The 16,027-nt window shown below is 54.9% G+C and overlaps 7 protein-coding genes across 7 annotated transcripts; 3 read left to right on the top strand and 4 right to left on the bottom strand.

Annotated features, from left to right (window-relative positions):
• Positions 1–79: 79 nt before the first annotated feature.
• Positions 80–948, bottom strand: B0H18DRAFT_97408 (uncharacterized protein). Its single transcript, XM_048043974.1, has 4 exons — positions 820–948; positions 609–762; positions 475–542; positions 80–413 (listed from the first exon to the last, which is right to left on the bottom strand). Exons 2-4 carry the CDS (start codon positions 747–749, stop codon positions 170–172), a joined length of 453 nt encoding a protein of 150 aa, XP_047887126.1. The 5' UTR covers positions 750–762; positions 820–948; the 3' UTR covers positions 80–169.
• Positions 949–2,777: 1,829 nt separating this feature from the next.
• B0H18DRAFT_1087563 (uncharacterized protein) lies at positions 2,778–5,989 on the bottom strand (the record flags this gene model as incomplete). Its single annotated transcript, XM_048032182.1, has 10 exons — positions 2,778–2,800; positions 2,822–3,092; positions 3,165–3,456; positions 3,562–3,759; positions 3,817–4,027; positions 4,421–4,473; positions 4,624–4,679; positions 4,737–4,880; positions 4,936–5,088; positions 5,870–5,989. 10 exons carry the CDS (start codon positions 5,987–5,989, stop codon positions 2,778–2,780), a joined length of 1,521 nt encoding a protein of 506 aa, XP_047887125.1.
• An 871-nt stretch (positions 5,990–6,860) lies between these two features.
• On the top strand, positions 6,861–7,759 carry B0H18DRAFT_959331 (uncharacterized protein; the record flags this gene model as incomplete). Its single annotated transcript, XM_048042803.1, has 5 exons — positions 6,861–6,889; positions 6,914–7,018; positions 7,156–7,309; positions 7,385–7,455; positions 7,522–7,759. 5 exons carry the CDS (start codon positions 6,861–6,863, stop codon positions 7,757–7,759), a joined length of 597 nt encoding a protein of 198 aa, XP_047887124.1.
• A 1,180-nt stretch (positions 7,760–8,939) lies between these two features.
• On the bottom strand, positions 8,940–9,455 carry B0H18DRAFT_1124922 (uncharacterized protein; the record flags this gene model as incomplete). The annotated part of the gene is made up of 2 exons (XM_048034929.1): positions 8,940–9,349; positions 9,407–9,455. The coding sequence occupies 2 exons, from the start codon at positions 9,453–9,455 to the stop codon at positions 8,940–8,942; spliced, it is 459 nt and encodes a 152-aa protein (XP_047887123.1).
• A 146-nt stretch (positions 9,456–9,601) lies between these two features.
• On the bottom strand, positions 9,602–10,706 carry B0H18DRAFT_959330 (uncharacterized protein; the record flags this gene model as incomplete). Its single annotated transcript, XM_048042802.1, has 3 exons — positions 9,602–10,008; positions 10,068–10,473; positions 10,548–10,706. 3 exons carry the CDS (start codon positions 10,704–10,706, stop codon positions 9,602–9,604), a joined length of 972 nt encoding a protein of 323 aa, XP_047887122.1.
• Positions 10,707–13,636: 2,930 nt separating this feature from the next.
• Positions 13,637–14,377, top strand: B0H18DRAFT_1124920 (uncharacterized protein; the record flags this gene model as incomplete). The annotated part of the gene is made up of 2 exons (XM_048034928.1): positions 13,637–14,026; positions 14,090–14,377. The coding sequence occupies 2 exons, from the start codon at positions 13,637–13,639 to the stop codon at positions 14,375–14,377; spliced, it is 678 nt and encodes a 225-aa protein (XP_047887121.1).
• Positions 14,378–14,619: 242 nt separating this feature from the next.
• On the top strand, positions 14,620–15,461 carry B0H18DRAFT_97190 (uncharacterized protein). The gene is made up of 2 exons (XM_048043835.1): positions 14,620–14,756; positions 14,827–15,461. Exon 2 carries the CDS (start codon positions 14,904–14,906, stop codon positions 15,288–15,290), a length of 387 nt encoding a protein of 128 aa, XP_047887120.1. The 5' UTR covers positions 14,620–14,756; positions 14,827–14,903; the 3' UTR covers positions 15,291–15,461.
• The last annotated feature ends 566 nt before the right edge of the window (positions 15,462–16,027 follow it).

Raw genomic sequence — 16,027 nt, 5'->3', positions numbered from 1 at the left:
CGGGCCTGGTAGGCTGCGCCCCTGCAGTGCGGCGCCAGGCTTCGCCGGGGCCGGTGCAGCGACCTACCAAGGTTCCTATCGTATCACTGTCAATGTCGAAGCGCGTCCGTATCTGCTGCCGGCCGTCCAGCGGTTCAATACACACCACACCATATATACCGCGCTATCGCTATGGCGTGTTCGCCGCGGGCGTAGCCGCGTCTCGTGCGACCAGCCGATGACAGGCCCACATGACTAACGCGACGTGCGCGAAGCCCGACGCGACGAGCACAGAGAACGCGGCGGAGGCAGCAACGTAGAAGCGCGCGCCCACCGCGATCTGTGGAATGGGCGCCCCGCAGGCACCGCCGGGTGCGTGCGCGAGGCGTCCCCAGTAGAACGTGAGGAAGAACGCGAAGAACGCGATGGAGGCCCTGTGCGGATGTCCGACGGGTGAGTATGTATGCGCGTTGGCGGTGTCACTGTCGCGCTTACCAGACGAACCACGCATCCGGGATGGCGAAGAGAAGCGGAACTGACGTCCAACGGGATTCGGTGGTGCGCTGGGAAATTAAAGTTAATCTCATTAATAATCTTTTGCACACCGGAAGACTCACCGCGAGCCGAACCTTTCCGCGGGCAGGATCCTCGTGCTTCTTCAAGTGCGTACGAAGCAGCATGGCTATCGCGAAGCACACCACACTTGCGAACATGCACACGATCCCGCAGATGATACTGACGTCGACGATGCCAGGCAGTGCGGAAAGCATGCCTATTGTGATCCTGTGAGACTTGAGTGCATCAGCCTAGAGGGTACATGGACGAGCAGTAGCAGCATACGCGTTGTAGACCGTGCAGAAACCGAGGACGACTTCCCAACGTGCGCTGCAGCCCTCCCGAAAGTCGGCCCAGTCCTTGCTGAAGCTTGTCCCGTTTTCGTCTTCTGCGTGGCGCCGAGCATCGTCGTAGTAACCGCTGTAGACGGTCACTGGCCAATGGGGGAGCACGACGTGTGTGTAGGCAAAGAACGGTCCTCGGCTGAGGAGCCCGGCCAGCGTATCGGGTACTCTCCCGAGGAGGGAGGAAACAGCGACGACGCTGACGAGTGGGTTTATGTTGGTGCACTTCGGAGTAAAGACGGATGAGGGAACAGAGTGATAGAGTATTTGCCGTGCTCTGGGGAAGCCTTATAAGCAGGATCGTGAGTGCCTGACGGGGCGATGGATGGGAAGCGGAGGGAGCGGCTGTGTAGGGGATGCGAGGTCATACTTGGCAAACTTACTAGGTTAACAGACACGATTCGCGAGGCATACTCATATCAAAGATAGCCCGCACTAGACCAGTGGTCATCGACATCCTTCAAATTGGCACGGCACTGTACACAGCAGGTGGGCAAAAGAGGCAACACGCTTCCAGTGTTATCGGATCAGAGCGGCGAGAGAACAGCCGCAAACCTCCGCGAACTCACAGCCACAGTTCGCGCGGCATGTCATGCATCGTGATCATCCCCACCCGGGGCCGCCTTCCACCGAACTCGATCCGGATCCGCGGTGGCTCAGGCCTGCACGAGCACCACCACAAACGCGACAGCGACGCGGAATGTGATACACTGCCAGGTCGGCGGGTAAAGCGTGCGCTGCTAACTCGCCCACTGACAACGCGGTGTGACCATACGAGCATCTACTACGGTAGTACACAATGTCGTCGAATGAATCAATGAGATACGCATCTTCATCTTGATCAGTTCTAAGACGGTCGATTGTCCTCGAAGACGAACCTGGCCCGTTAATTAAGGCTAGTCTCCCTTAGGCAGTCCCTAAGGCCTAAAGAGGCAGCTCCGGCGACCAACGTCTAAATGTGCGTAGATCCGACTCTACTTAATGTCGGCGACAGGAAAACACGCGTCAGAACGAGGTCATTCTGCGCCGTGTTTCCGGTGTCCCATGCCTTCACCGCGTTGCTACAGTATTTTTGGACGATGGTTCTCGTTTCCGCGCGATGCGCATGGACGTCTCCGTGACACGGCGACCTACACCGGCTGGCAGCCTGAGGATTACATGCGGATACAGCACATCGAGCCTGATTCTCTCCATACTTCGTGCTGTGAAAGCAAACGAAACGTCCTGAATATGATATCGGATTCAATGGTCAGAAAAATAAAGCACTGGGATAGCCTACACACTACATAGCTATCGGGACTGATCAGTCCCGGAGATGGCTGGTCAAAGGGGGCCAAACAGCATCGCGTCTGTTGCACGTATGGGCCTGGGGTTTATGACTGTGTCACTGTACTTTGAACTGGGACGGTCCTGCGTACACCTCGTTCAGGGCGACAGGTACGGCCCAACAGCCGCATCACTTGTGTACAGCGCACCGCAAGGCACTCGGTGTAGTTGGATGACGCTCTTGACTCTGTGTACATCCGACATGCCGTAGCGTTATCGGAAGGTTCGAGGTGTGGCCGCTCATCGTGGCTTACTCCGTGACACACGGTGGACAAGCATTAACAGTGTGAGTATAGTGAGGCCTTGAAGCTCGACTCGGACGCGGTGAGGAGAAGTGATGGCCGCACTGGTCATCTCATGGCGCGGAAAGGCGGACATGTGCACGACGGCAGCTTCGCGAACGTTCGGTACGACGGTTATCAAGTTACTTTCCGCCCTCGCTTCCCGGGATTCCGCATAATCTGCGCAATCATGATCCGAGTTTGCTCCCTGCGGATCTCTGCACTTCTGTCACCTGTCACTTGTGTATGCCGGATGAATTATGAATGCTGTCCTCACACTTAATATATAAGACTACTTACTGTATATCACATACACTTCACCAACAAGCACCACACACCCCACCGTCATCGCGACCCCAGCGATCGGGAGGTTAATCCTCAGGAACTCCCGCGCGCGTACGTGTATGCCCTTCTGCCTGAGGATGCGCCTCCACAGCAGTCCCGCGAGCGACGCGCTGAACGTCAGCGTGAACGCGCCAAAGTTGGAGCCGAGCGCGAGCGCGTAGACGGCGCCGTACTGTTCGCGCTCTGATGGCGAGGCGGCGGCGATCCAGAGCTGGAGGAGGCGGGCGAGGAGGATCGTTGCGCCAATGTTCGTACCGCAGACCTACCGGATACGTATATTCATCAGCAAGTCAGCAAGTGGAAGGAGAGCGAAGACGTGATGCAAGGCACAGACATTACAGAAGATGCACGAGAGGAAGCCCATCCCGCCCACGGCGCCCAATGTGCCAGTCGCGCGAACCCATGCGCCCCACCATCCTGCGAAGAGGCTCACCCAGCCTTGCGTAGACAGCGCGTTGACGAGGATGAAGGTGAGAAACGCGAAGGGGAGGAGCGGGATCGGGAGGCGGGACGCAATAGAGGAGACTATAGGGAACGTATTCTTTATACGCGTGAACGTTTGCCGTACAACACCGGCTAGGGTCGATGGCACGCGGGGAGGCGCGTCTCGCGAGAGGCGTTGCTCTCTGGGCTCCTGCAGCTCGATGCTGTCTTTGATGATCTTCCCGCTGCCCGACTCCTCGCGTGCCGCCCGCTCCATGCCCTCGGCGGGCTGCGTGTCCGTCACAGACGTGGAGCGGCTACTCGCGCTTTTCAAGGATTGGTGCCGGGACCAGTCCCACCAGACGTCTCGAGCGAGCATGATGCACGCCGGCGGGACGGTCACCTCCCAGACGGGTACGCCGACCGTGCTCGTGCCGACGAGCACACCAAGAGTCACGAACACCAAGCAGCTTCCGAAGATAGCGCCTCCTTTGTCGACGAGCGTCCTGTGCAGTTCCGCATCGTATCAATCATCCTCAGCGTTACGGGGCGCAGCTACGCACTCTCGCATGTCGCCCACCTCATCTAGATCGAGGTCCAGGGAGTCGGGGATGAGGTCCGAAGCGCGGAACATGTAGAGAAGCAGCGGGTATACGGTGGCCGCGGCGGCGAGGAAGGGAAGGACGACGTGGGCGATGTAGGACGTCCATTTGAGCGCGAAGGCGCCGCTGAGGACGAGGTTGGTCGGGTTGGAAGACACGAGGACGACGGAAGCTGTGGGGAGCATCAAGTCAGAGATGCTGGCTTTCGTCAGTATTTTGGATCAGAACTATGAGAAACCGCGAGCGTTTCGCGCTGCAGCAGGGCACCAATAGATGAAAATGCAAATGAATACGCGTCCCGTACGGAACGACGATCGCGCTCCCGTCAGTACAGTGAGAGATCGAGGGCTTTCTCTCAAAAATGTGACTGGAACATGGACGCGCATGAACAGATAATCGGCTGAGGATACACCTGAAACAAAGTCAAGGAAACGTGCGTATCTGCGTTGATAGCGTCGTGAATCCACGCATATATGCACCACCGGAGCATGTAGAGCACGTCCACGTGCTGACCTCCACCCTCAATGACGCCAGGCGCGATGAAGCGAGAACAGAAACGACGTACCCATGTTGGCAGCAGCGAACTGCGAGAATAGCCACGCCTTCGGGTTGGCCACTCTGTGATACACGATTCAGCGTCAATGTGCAATGAAATAGGCTAGTCCACCACTTCAAAGCCAGAGATAGACAGATTCGTCACAGTAGAGTGCGCGATTGTCGACATAGGTCTTGGAGGCTGGCGGTGCGTCACGAAGAGATGGTACTCACCCTGAAACACGCGTGAGATATGCGAGGAAGGCCGTTCCAGATAGGATGACTGGGTCCTAACCAGCACGGAGGGTGAGCCGACACAGTACGCGGTGTCTGGTCGCGGCACGTACATTCCCTACTATCACTCCGCACACCAGGAAGAACACATACAGATAAGTGAACAGCCTCCTGCCGGAGCCCCCGCCCTTACGTACGACCCAGAACGCAAGGAAGCGCAGCAGCCCGGTAGCGTCGAGTGAGATGCTGAGATACGCCTGGAAGTAATCACCAGATGAAGCCTAGGCGTAGGGCGAGGAAGGGAGCACTCACCAGGGAGATGAACAGTGCCATGATATCCAAGGGCTGCACCCCGTTCGCGCCCACGATGCCATCTCGCACGACTGTCCCGTCGATCGCGCCCGTCGCCAACAGAAGCAAGACGGAGATGAGTGGCACTGTAATGAAGTTGAGATGGAGGTGCGTCTTCCGTATGGGGGAATGGTTCTCGGCCAGGACGCGAGTCGCGACGAGGAGTTGTCGGGTACGGTGGACGAGCAAGGCTGGTATAGGAACCCGGACCGGGAAAATGACGGCTGCATCTGAAAATCGAGTGAAAGAAACGGATTACAGACGACGTATGGAAGGCAAACTGGGAGAAACGTACTGGAGAGGACGAAGAGTATGAACGTGAGTATTGCGGACCAGTGGTCAATCGCAGTCGCCATGTTTCTGGGCGAGTCGACAGAACCAGACCACAAAAGCTGACTCAGATACACAGGGCGAGTGCTGGCGAGTGTAACAGTGTTGGTCGAGTAGTTGGATCCAGCTTCAAGACTTCAGAATAAGTCGTCGAGTGCTGTCCCGAACGTTGTGGGCGGACAGCATCTTCGGTAACGAGACGATGACAAGACTCAGCTATCTTGCAGCATTAAGGAAGACCGCTAGTACAGGCCTTGGACAGGGTTAATGTCAACTCGAAAGTGGCGACTCGACTGTACGGTCATTGACTTTGCGAAGATGTTGAGAGATGTTGGCGTGCGCGTGTTTGCTTGTGTTTGGCGCACATAACATACGGTGACCCATCCATTGACCAACTCAAATGCCTCTCGTTATCTTCGCCTTCCGTGATGCGCTCGCTGGTCTCTGTTAGAGCTACAGCTACTACATGGTTGTGTGGCAGGGGCATGCATTTGACATGCGCGTTTTCTATGTTTTCATGTGGCCGCCGCATTGAGATCTCGCGCCGCCCTGGCAGGCCACAGACCGTGACATCCTCAGGCTGCTCGCTAGTTGCTACGTTCAAACCTTCAAACATATCCATTTCTGCAATATGGCCCTCAGAGTCACCAAAGCTATCGACGCGTACTTGGCCTTCCTCCTGCATCAGGCATCGCGACGAGAAGCTGTCTAGTACGGTGAATGAGCAGGGTGGGGACAAGGACTCAGAGTACTCAGGTGCTCAAGTACTCACGTAGAATGTATACGCCAGAAGAACTAACAAGCGCTATGGATTGTGTGTGTGTTATGAGGTGAGTAGTGACCACTCTCCGTGCCCCCGCGGCTGTGTAACCAGTGATAGATCATTCACACAGGTCCATGTATCCATACATTCCGCTGAAGTTCGCAGTTCAGGTGTTGCCTCGTCAAGCAACGCAACATAGATCCGCACTCAGTCAGGGGCCCAGTACTTGCGCACGGCATGATCTTCCTAGGTACTGGTCGGGCCTTGCATTTCTTTAAACAAAGTCTTCGTGCTGACTTGCAACTTTGAGTAGTGCAGAGATCAACGTTGCACGTCGAATGTTAGCTCCTCCGAGAGTCGATCAGTCTCCACTAACTCTAACCCGGGGCGCCTAAGCAGCCTCGTAGCCGATATTGCCAAACTGGTCGCACAGCACCCTACTCAGCCTGTGTACGTGGGCGAGGCTGACTCCACGGTGTCGTCGCCGCTAATGGGAAATCGGACTTTGCTCAAACAGTGGGTCAAAGTGGAGCGCTTGGCTCCATCGTGTTATGCAGTCTTGTGGGGTCGAGTCGTCCAGACCTACTGCCGAGACTCCTTGCGTATGTGGTTTCCCGGTGCTTGCTCGCGGTATAGCGTCTACGTTGTGCAAATTCGGGTTACACAGCACTCGTGGAGCGTTGACAAGCCAAGATAATAGTCTCCACTCGCAGTATAAAAGGCGGCCGGAACGCCTTTGGGACCCGCACAAAGGAGCTACTCTCTTCCCGTCGCGGTCCATCACATATTCAGCATGCTCGTTCCGTTTCCCTCTCTGGCAATGTGTTGCTTGTATACCTTGTATAGACACGTAATGCTCGTCCATTGGCCCGTGGACCTCTACGACAATTACTACGACGAAGTTCGGCGCCACGCAGAGGATGATACTCAAGCTGACCTCGAGAAGGATTGGTCCGTCTTCGTGACGCGCTGTCGGCGCCGATGGAAATCTTCCTCGGTTGTTGCACCGTGTACAATGGGTACGTCACGTCTACACCACTCTTCCGTAATGCACACCAGAACCCAGTATTGACTGGATGATCACACAGTATCACTATCGGACTTCTATCCGCATTCCCTGGCATTGTGGACATGAGCGTGTTAAGTGGCATCGTCTGCTTGTTGACTAGCACGGTCTGCTCGGCTGCTGCGGTGCTGTTGCGCACTCACCTGAAAGAACATAAGGACCCTGCCAGTGGGAAAGTGTGACTCGTGGTGAGTCTTCCGGCACGCACCATCTTCGGTCAGAAACTAATCATAAGTACGCTGCCATCGAAGCACACCGCCGTTCAACCCCGCTGGACCTCCATCCCGCTTATGTTCGCCATCCCAGATGCTTGGTTTGTATGGTACGTCCATTGACCTATTCGATTACTGGTATACGGATGCACCGATCAGTGACTGTTGTACTACAGGGCGTCAAGCATGTTCGTCGTGTTCTTCGTCGCCTTCTCCTGGGAGCGCCTTGCCCAGGGATCTAGCGCGGGCACACAGAATGTTGCGGAAACGCGCTTCTATGTTTTCGCGGCTACCTTGCTGTCGGTGCTGGCGGCTTCGGGTGTCGCGCACGTTCTGGCAGTGCTGTGGGCGTGCCACCGGTTAGACGGGCAGATCATGGCTGCTTTAAGGCCGCAGCGAGAGACGTCACCGTGATTCTGTCAATGATGACAAGGTGCATACCGCTATATACAGTAAGTATCTCGTCGTCTCTGAATCTCATTATTTGTTTCCAGGGTGAAGTCAAATTTCGATCATGTGTGGAATAAATCATTTCTTGTTCACCGGTCAGCGCTCAGCGCTCAGCGCGGAAGCTCACCGGCGGTGCTACGTCGTAGTAGCACTGTCTCGTTCTAGAGCGTACCATTCTTTGTTCTTGGTAACGATTATTTCTTTCCGCTCTCTGCCGCTTATAAGTCATCAGTTTACGGCAAGAAAAAGTCCTACTTACGGTGGTACGTCGTGCGACGTTCCGCCCCGGGGGCATCCGAGACAATTCGTCACGACTGGCGATCCGCTAGCTAGCATCTGGATCCTTAGTCGATAAGTGAAGGGAAAAACTAGGTGAGGAAGACTTTAGCGCAGGATGGACGGCATACTGAATATGACAGCCGTCAGCGCGGCGAGGTGAGCGCGGGCTCAGCGCCGCTTACTAGACAAACGACCCATGACCTTGAAAGAAAATCCGAAGACAGAACTTGAGGCCACGCCATCCTCAGGTTTGCGCTCGCCAACCAAAGCCGACAGATATGTAGAACCGAAGTGAAGACTTTGAAGAGAACCCCTTGATTGCTATGTAGTCATCATTCTAGCAGTAAACGGATGGTTACGGTGTGTACGCGGATTGTCAGGTTCAAGCTGGGTATATGCTCGTCGTCGGAGCGAGAGCGTGGGTTTGTACATGTACAGTAAGGGAGTAGAGATGAATTGGGGCGGCGATAGTGGCAGCTTGTGTGTACAGTAGTAATGTGGGCGATAAACTATCGTGGTCACGTACAAATGGAGTGAACTTCCGCCCAGGAGACAACGCACGGTCGATGCGGCGTTCGGGCACTGAAGACTTCAATTGTACGAACGTCGGCGAGAAGACGGAAGGAGATCCCATACAGTGAAGACATGAGTGTAAGCATGAACAATGCGACGAATGGCAAGGCTTGTGTTCTCGACACAAAAGCGAAACGCGTGGTATTGTACACATGATATGAGGACGAGGTGAATGGAATGGGTATTGTAATCTGTGAACAGAGGCGCAGTAAGCGCACTAGCTAGCACGACCGCGATTATATTGTGCTTACACAGACATACAGTGGCGTGCAGGAACTCTCAACGCGATACGCTACGACCACCTATGCTCGGCGACGGGTCGCCGATCGCCTTTAAGACAATTTCTCGTGGTACTGCAGACCATCTCGACGCGCGTTCCGCAAACGATGAGGGTAGGGAAGCAAGCCGAGATGGCCGCGATCCAGTCCGCGAGACGTTCAGGGGTACATTGCACGTCGAAGGAGATTTCCAAGTCGTGGTCTTCAGCTGCCAGACCAGCAAGGGTATGGTTCAGTCCGGCGCACTGCTCCGGAACAGCGTTCTCGGGTCCGGACCCGTCTAGAATGAAGCGCATACGGGGCGTGAGCAGTGCTCTCCATTCCAACAGCTTCGTCAAGGACTTCGAGAAGATGGTCTTAGACCGCAGTATCGTAGGGGCGTTGATCTCTATGGACCGGATGTTTAGAGTGGTAGCAGTGAAGCCTAAGATTTCCGAGGCAGTCAGACACCACGATGTATTGCCTGGGTCGGGCGGCATACCCTTGTCATCTCGTCCAAAGCTGCGAGCACCAAACCTCAGCACAGACATCTCACTTTCCGTCCATGACAACTCCTGTTCCAGCTCAATGGAATACGGCGGCCGATCGAACAAAGGATGTCCAAGTACGTCTTCGGTCAGAGTGAGCCGCTCGATATCTCATGCACTCTTGCACATAAGTTGTACGGCGTCAGGATTCACGACCACCAGTGCTGGGCGGCAGGAGAGTGCTTGCCTACCGGGCTGCCGTTCGAACTGCACACCATCCCGACGCGCGTTCCATGAGCAATGAGGGTAGGGAAGCACGCCGAGATGGTCTCGACCCAGTCCACGAGACGTTCAGCAGGACACTGCGCGTTGAAGGTGATTTTGAGCTTGGGGTCCTCCGCCGCGAGACTGGCGAGGGCCCCGTCCAGACCGGCGCACTGCTCCGGGACGGCATTCTCGGGTTCGAGCTCGCCGAGGAGGAAGCGCATGCGGGGCGTGAGCAGCATCCTCCAGCGTAGAAATGCTGTTAGGCACTCCGAGAAGTAGGTCTTCGATTGCAGGATCGTAGGAGCAGCGACGTCCACGCATTTGATTTTCAAAGTAGTAGTGGGGACGGCTGGGGTAGCAGAGGTAGTCAAACGTCAAGGTCAGGATCGTCCGAATCGGGAGACGTACCACTGTCATCCCGGCCATCATTTCTGAGTCTTGCCTTCGAAAGCAGGAGCCCATACTCTGTGTCGTAGAGGTATGTCGCCAGCAGTCGGAGATACTCAAGGGTGTGATCGCCAAGAGTGAGCCGGTCGATGATGACCGCGAAAGGCAAGCGTAACGCATACACATATAACATGGCGGCGTAGAAAGTCCTGAACGAGTATAAATTTGCTACGAGCTTGCCGATTCTGACTTTCTTGTAGAGCGGCTTCCTCTGCCGCGTCCATAGGGCGAGAGTGCCTACCGCATTGTAACTTGAGAGGTGGAAGGAGGACCTTCGATGCGACGAGGACAGAATATCGATCAAGTCTGATGATCCAACCTGTCTAGGTCCGGACGTCTCGGACCAGTGCAGGTGCAGGTGAGCCACCTACATAGACGCGACCAGTGAGTAAGTAGATGTATATGCGATCTGCAGAGCCCGAGTAGTGCGAGATCACCCACCTTGCTCGCGAGCACTGTGACTGCGTTCTCTACGGCGGGAACAGTGCCGAGCGGCCGAGCGAGACTCTCCAGCCGTAGCGTCTCCACCGCAGTGAACTGCTCGAGCAGGCCGGGCAGCCTGGCATCAGCCAACAGCGACCAATCCTCATGCCCAAGCATGTCGGCATATCTTTCGCCCAAGCAGAGTTCGCGGACGAGACTGGGGATGCTACTGGATCCCGGTAACTCGGAAGAGAGCAAGGCTTGAAAGGTAGTGATGTCCTCGCCTTTAGCGAACCTGATAGACGAGAATATGTGCTTGCGAGACGCAGGAAACCACGCATGCGACACACGACTGCATGCCCTTAGTGTAGAGGGGTCCTCTCGGCATAAGTCGATTATCGCCTCGCAGAGCTCCAGAGGAAGAATTTGCCTCCCAGAAGGGCGAGGTTGCATGGGGCAGAACACACCACGGACTCCGACGACGGATTGTAGTCGCGACGAGGAGGAGCAGGAGGAGGAGGAGGAGGAGGAGACTGGCGGAGGGGATCGGAAGTACTCATGAGTAGGGGCAACGCGCTACAAATTTAAACTCCGACGCGTCCGCGCGCCACCCGCCTGCCGCGTCTCACGAAGTGGGCGCGGAAAGAGGTGCACTTTTCTCCGATTCATCCACTTCAGAATATTCCGGAGAAGTGATGATAAATCATCTAAAATCAGGCTCAAGAAAGTCTTGAGGATGGATTTAGAGAAAAGGCCCTGCGGACATGCGAGCCTTCTACAGCCCCCCAATACGTGCATTACAAAAAATTCCATCCTCAAGACTTTGTTCTATGTATGTATGTGATCACGGTCATTTAGTTGTTGCAGGAGCCAAAAACGCCAGGGAACGTCAGAAGTGCACCTCTTTCTCGCGGTGCGACGCGTGTTACGTAAGCGAGTCGACGCGCCACTAGCGCGTCTCGACGCGATCCTCGCTAGTCTTTTAGCCGTCCTCCGTGTATCCTTGCTTCTGGTCATATCCATTGGTCACAGAACTACCTGGGGCATCTCTTGTAACAGTTCAGCAAACATGTTACACCCAAAAACAACATCCAGTATATCAAAAGGTGAGTTCTGCATGTTTAGCCTCTATACTGATGATCCTCAGGCCGACAAGATCTCTTCGGACTAGACTGCTAGTTCATTTGGGGTAGTTCCGAGCCTGGGAGAGGTTGCTGTCATGATAGACCATCGCATATACAGCTTTTGCTGAGACACCAAATGCAGTCTGTGCAACATGCTGACCGAATTCCGATGTTGTATTCATTCGATCCCTCTGTGAAACCACATAAACACTCGTGAGATACATGCCGTTCTATGTGAATATAGTCTCAATTTTATACAACTCGTGTCGAATGCTACAGCATGGGGAGAGAGTCGTGTCCACTTTCTCGACGCGTTTTGATCACGTGACAGGGGACGCTTTTCGGAAAGGCATTGCCCCTAGTCAGTACTCAGTTACTAGGGGAGCTCAGACTGAACGGGCAAGGGTACGGGTACGGGCAAGGGCACGTCACGGGACGGTCCGGCCGCACGGCGACTGTAGGGTTAGCCACAATTAGCGTAGATGCTGCCACCGTTAACCCTAGCCTAGTTCTTCCAGCTTCTACGCCACTGCTCTTTGTTACAGACAGTATTTGGATAGCATAATCAGTATGGCTCTCAAGGCTAACGCGCACCAAAGAGAAAAATCAATTTGATGACCATCAACATGGCTCGTAAATATTGTACGCACGATGCACCTACTATAGCCTACTACAGCTGAACTCGAGTGCGGGAAAGTGCCAGCGCCTGCCGAAAGCGGAATATACTAATCGGGTAACATAACATTTCCGAAAGCAGAACTACGTACTTAGGTATATGTTTTCAAAGTATTAGAGGATGGCGGCGTCGCATTTGCGATGGCGATCTAGCTGCCTCCTATCATGCTACCGAAACGGATGTACGTGCTCTATATACCTTGTCGGGACCAAACTATTGTACAATTACTGCTGCACAAACCCTAACGTTACGTGGCAGCCCCTACTGCTAACCCTACGGTTGCCGCGCGGCCGGACCGTCCCCGTGACCTACCCTTGCCCGTACCCGTACCCTTGCCCGTTCAAGTCTGAGCTCCCCTAGTGTACCGTGGGACTCACGCGCCACATCGCGTCGCGCACTGTCACGGTACTGTAGTCTGTGTACATACATACCCTTCCCTTTTCTTTGTTCTCTCTTCATTGTCCGTGACGCGTACTGTGGATTTACACAGCAACAGCAGACATGTGCTGGTTTCTGTGACGGGGAAGGTGCCCGAAATGTTAGCTGTGGTCTGTCCTTGCGCTGGCACGCGCGAACGCTGTGCCAGCCTGAGTAGGCAGTGCACTCGAAGTCTCGAACCTTAGTAGCGTGCCTCGGTGGACCTGCTCCCGTCCTCTGACTTGCTATTCTCCCGCATATTGTGAGGTACGTCTCACTCGAGATATTCATTGTGGATACAGGGTTAACCGCCATACCTCAAGTAGGTGATGTCGGACGCCGCCGGTCGCTGTGGTTGGACCCTTCGCAGCCACCGTATTGCCCGTGTATTGGACCAGTTGAATGGATTCCCAGGGGCCCACTCGTTGCTCGGTATCCGCACATCGAAGGAGCGAACTACAACGCACGTGAATAACCTGAAGATGCTGGGAACTGTACCGCCGACTCCACTGGCAGAAGTCAGTGTCACTGGAATATTCGCTCGAAGAATAGAGGGTATATGCTGATCTGCACACCAAAGGTGCTCTTAGAGGTTGCCTGCGCTTACTCTGAAGTTAGTTTGTCCTACAACAATCGCTCGTCTGTCACTGACATCTTTCAGACCTATGTTCTGGATTCGTCCACGCCTCAACATCCGTGTGGTGAAACGGCATCCAATGCAGCCGATGGAACCAATCACACTGAATCCCTGTTACACCGTCCTTCGCCTCCACTGCCCACCAGTCTTGGGTCGCATTCCTCTCGAGATATTTGAAGAAATCATCGATTTCATGGCTAAACCTATGCTTCCGGACGCAGCACTGGTCAGCAAGGTATGGTATCCTCGCGCCATGTTCAACACCTCTCACACAGTCTATATCAGCGATCGGACTACCTTTGACTTGTTGGTGAAACAGTTACGCGTGTCGCTCTGCGTCAAACATCGGCTCACGACAATGCACACGGTAGTCGTCCAGCGCAAGTCCTTTCCTTTCACGAAACCGGGCCAAGATCGCCCTCCCTTCATGGATTCTCTGCCCCTCGTCTTGGCCGGCTCGTTGCCTGCTCTGCGAGTCCTCGAGATCCAACAGGCTCTGCGTCCCGTTATGCACCCCATGTTCTATCTTGCCCTGCGTCATCACGAGCAAACCATGTCTTTGCGTTCGGTGGATGTCCAGCTTCACGGTGCTCAACTACAGCGAATCATCCGTGCGCTCGCTTGGAAGAGCTTATCTTATCGGGTGTGTCCTCAATACAAGTACAACCTGTAGACGTCACACCCCAGCCTCCCGCCATCACGGTAGCCACCAGCCGGCTCAAGCGGCTTCGTCTCGTATGCGACCTGGGCCCTGGGGATCAAGCCGTTGGCACTGCAATCCATGGTCACTTGGCTTGCATTCCCGGCACTCTGCGCCTCCCTTCGTAACCTGAGTGTGGAGTTCCGAAACCTCGCGCATGGCGACTGCGGATCCACAACCGGCCTCATTGATCGCATGCTGGAAGGGAGTGGACCGTCACCCACTTCCTTTAGTCAGATCCACGACAAATTCCCGGTCAGGAATGTCCCGCTTCTTCGCACGAACGACTGCTGAGTTCAGCCCGTTTCACAGATAATCTAGGACCGTGTTTCGTGCACAATACCGCTCTGCGTCATCTGGAGTTGTCAGTGAACGTCTACTTCACTGGCCCCTGGATTGGACTGCCCGAAGGAATTTGGCTAGTTCCAGTATACGAACTGCACCAGGCTCTTTCTACGGTCCGAAGCACCCAGCTAGAGTCCATCGCGATTCGCTTCAACATCACGCTCTACGGCTGTCCGCAAATGGACGAGGACCTGAACATACCCTCTGAGAAGCTCGACTCCCCGGCCAGCTATTCGCACCGTGGAGCGATCGCGGTATAGTCAACATCACGACTCTGAAGAGGCTCCGGTAGCGTTGACGCGTTGACGTGCCAGTGAACATGCTCCAGGTGTGTGCGCATATCCTGTAATATCACTCCCTGCAGGACACTGACTGACTCATTGAATTCTGGCGATGAGGTGGGATTCGCGGCGTGTACTAAGATCTGGACCGATGGGCGCGGTCGTGGGCTCTGCAGATTGGCCTTGTATCCGTCATGCAAGCGACCACCTTCTTCTCCGAGTTCCTGTTAGCACTCTGCTCAGCTGGAGTGCTACCCGCTATGATATATTTCGTCATTCATGATTTGATCCCGAGGACGTGGACCAGGGGACCATGCCCTCGCCGGACTAGCGACAGAGGACACCCAGTTCAACGTCGGAGATTCTGCGGGACGTTCCGAAGACTGGACCAGGACTATTTCGCCCTGCTTCCTCGTCGCACTCAGGCCGCGTGTTGGGATGGTCTGTACCGCAGCAGATGGTCCGAAAAGCAAGCGGCCTGCCATCTCTCAACATCAGTGGTCATCAACCGTTCGCAGACCGCCCGCGCAAGCACTCCAAAGGACATAACACCAGTTGCTACGCTTACCAGACCTTGTTAGTTTGGTGAGTATAGTGTTTGCATCCTCACTACCATTTTTCTGAAACTAGAACGTTAGATTTGTCTGGCTCAGGCTGGAGCCTGGGCCGGACACGCGCGCTGTACTTGTACACACATCCCTTGTCCGGGCTATGACCAATGACGATTGAACTTGCACCCGCAATCCCTCCGAAAGCATTACGTATGTCGCCGTTCAGACTCGTCGCACATGTAAGCCCAAAATGGTTGTCACTTGGCAGGTCTTCAAGTTCTAATGTTAGATCTACAATCGGTTGTATGCCGCTCGTGAACACATTATCCCTGCTCTGCCTGTGATCGAAGCGACATCCGCAACCATACCGAATGTCGGTAGGGCCCTATCCGGAGCAAAGCAAAGCGCCAAAAGGGCTCGTGAGTATCATGTCCTTTGTGTCGTCGCCACACACAGACGCTTTGACCAGAACTCAGGGGTGCCACGACACCGCATGTGGTTACACTGCATAGCAACTACCATGGTTCGCCTAGATCGGGAATGTGTGGCCATAGGGGAGGAGGCCGCGCACGTATAAAAGCCCGCGGAACCGCGACAGTCGACCAACAACCAGCGTTATCCGACACCCCTGTGTCTCGCTCAACCACCATGCACTGCTATCAGCCTCGTCGACGGTGCAAACCCCGCGACCGTAGTATGTTTTTCGAGCTTCCTGATTCAATCGTCAACAACGTGCACCCTGATCGCAGCTTTCGTATGTCTCGCTT

Source organism: Fomitopsis serialis (assembly GCF_022376445.1).
Source record: "Fomitopsis serialis strain Sig1Antser10 chromosome Unknown B0H18scaffold_137, whole genome shotgun sequence".
Classification (NCBI taxonomy): Eukaryota; Fungi; Basidiomycota; class Agaricomycetes; order Polyporales; family Fomitopsidaceae; genus Fomitopsis; species Fomitopsis serialis.
The sequence above is the reverse complement of the archived record's forward strand: the minus strand, read 5'-3'. Positions and strand labels throughout refer to the sequence as shown.

Bases quoted from the DNA above. Each gene is read 5' to 3' on its own strand.
- B0H18DRAFT_97408 (XM_048043974.1), bottom strand. From the start codon at position 749: ATGCTTTCCGCACTGCCTGGCATCGTCGACGTCAGTATCATCTGCGGG. The intron at 543-608 runs GTTCGGCTCGCG...TTAATTTCCCAG, and splicing joins AGGATCCTGCCCGCGGAAAG to CGCACCACCGAATCCCGTTG. The intron at 414-474 runs GTAAGCGCGACA...ACATCCGCACAG, and splicing joins CCGGATGCGTGGTTCGTCTG to GGCCTCCATCGCGTTCTTCG.
- B0H18DRAFT_97190 (XM_048043835.1), top strand. From the start codon at position 14,904: ATGCAAGCGACCACCTTCTTCTCCGAGTTCCTGTTAGCACTCTGCTCA.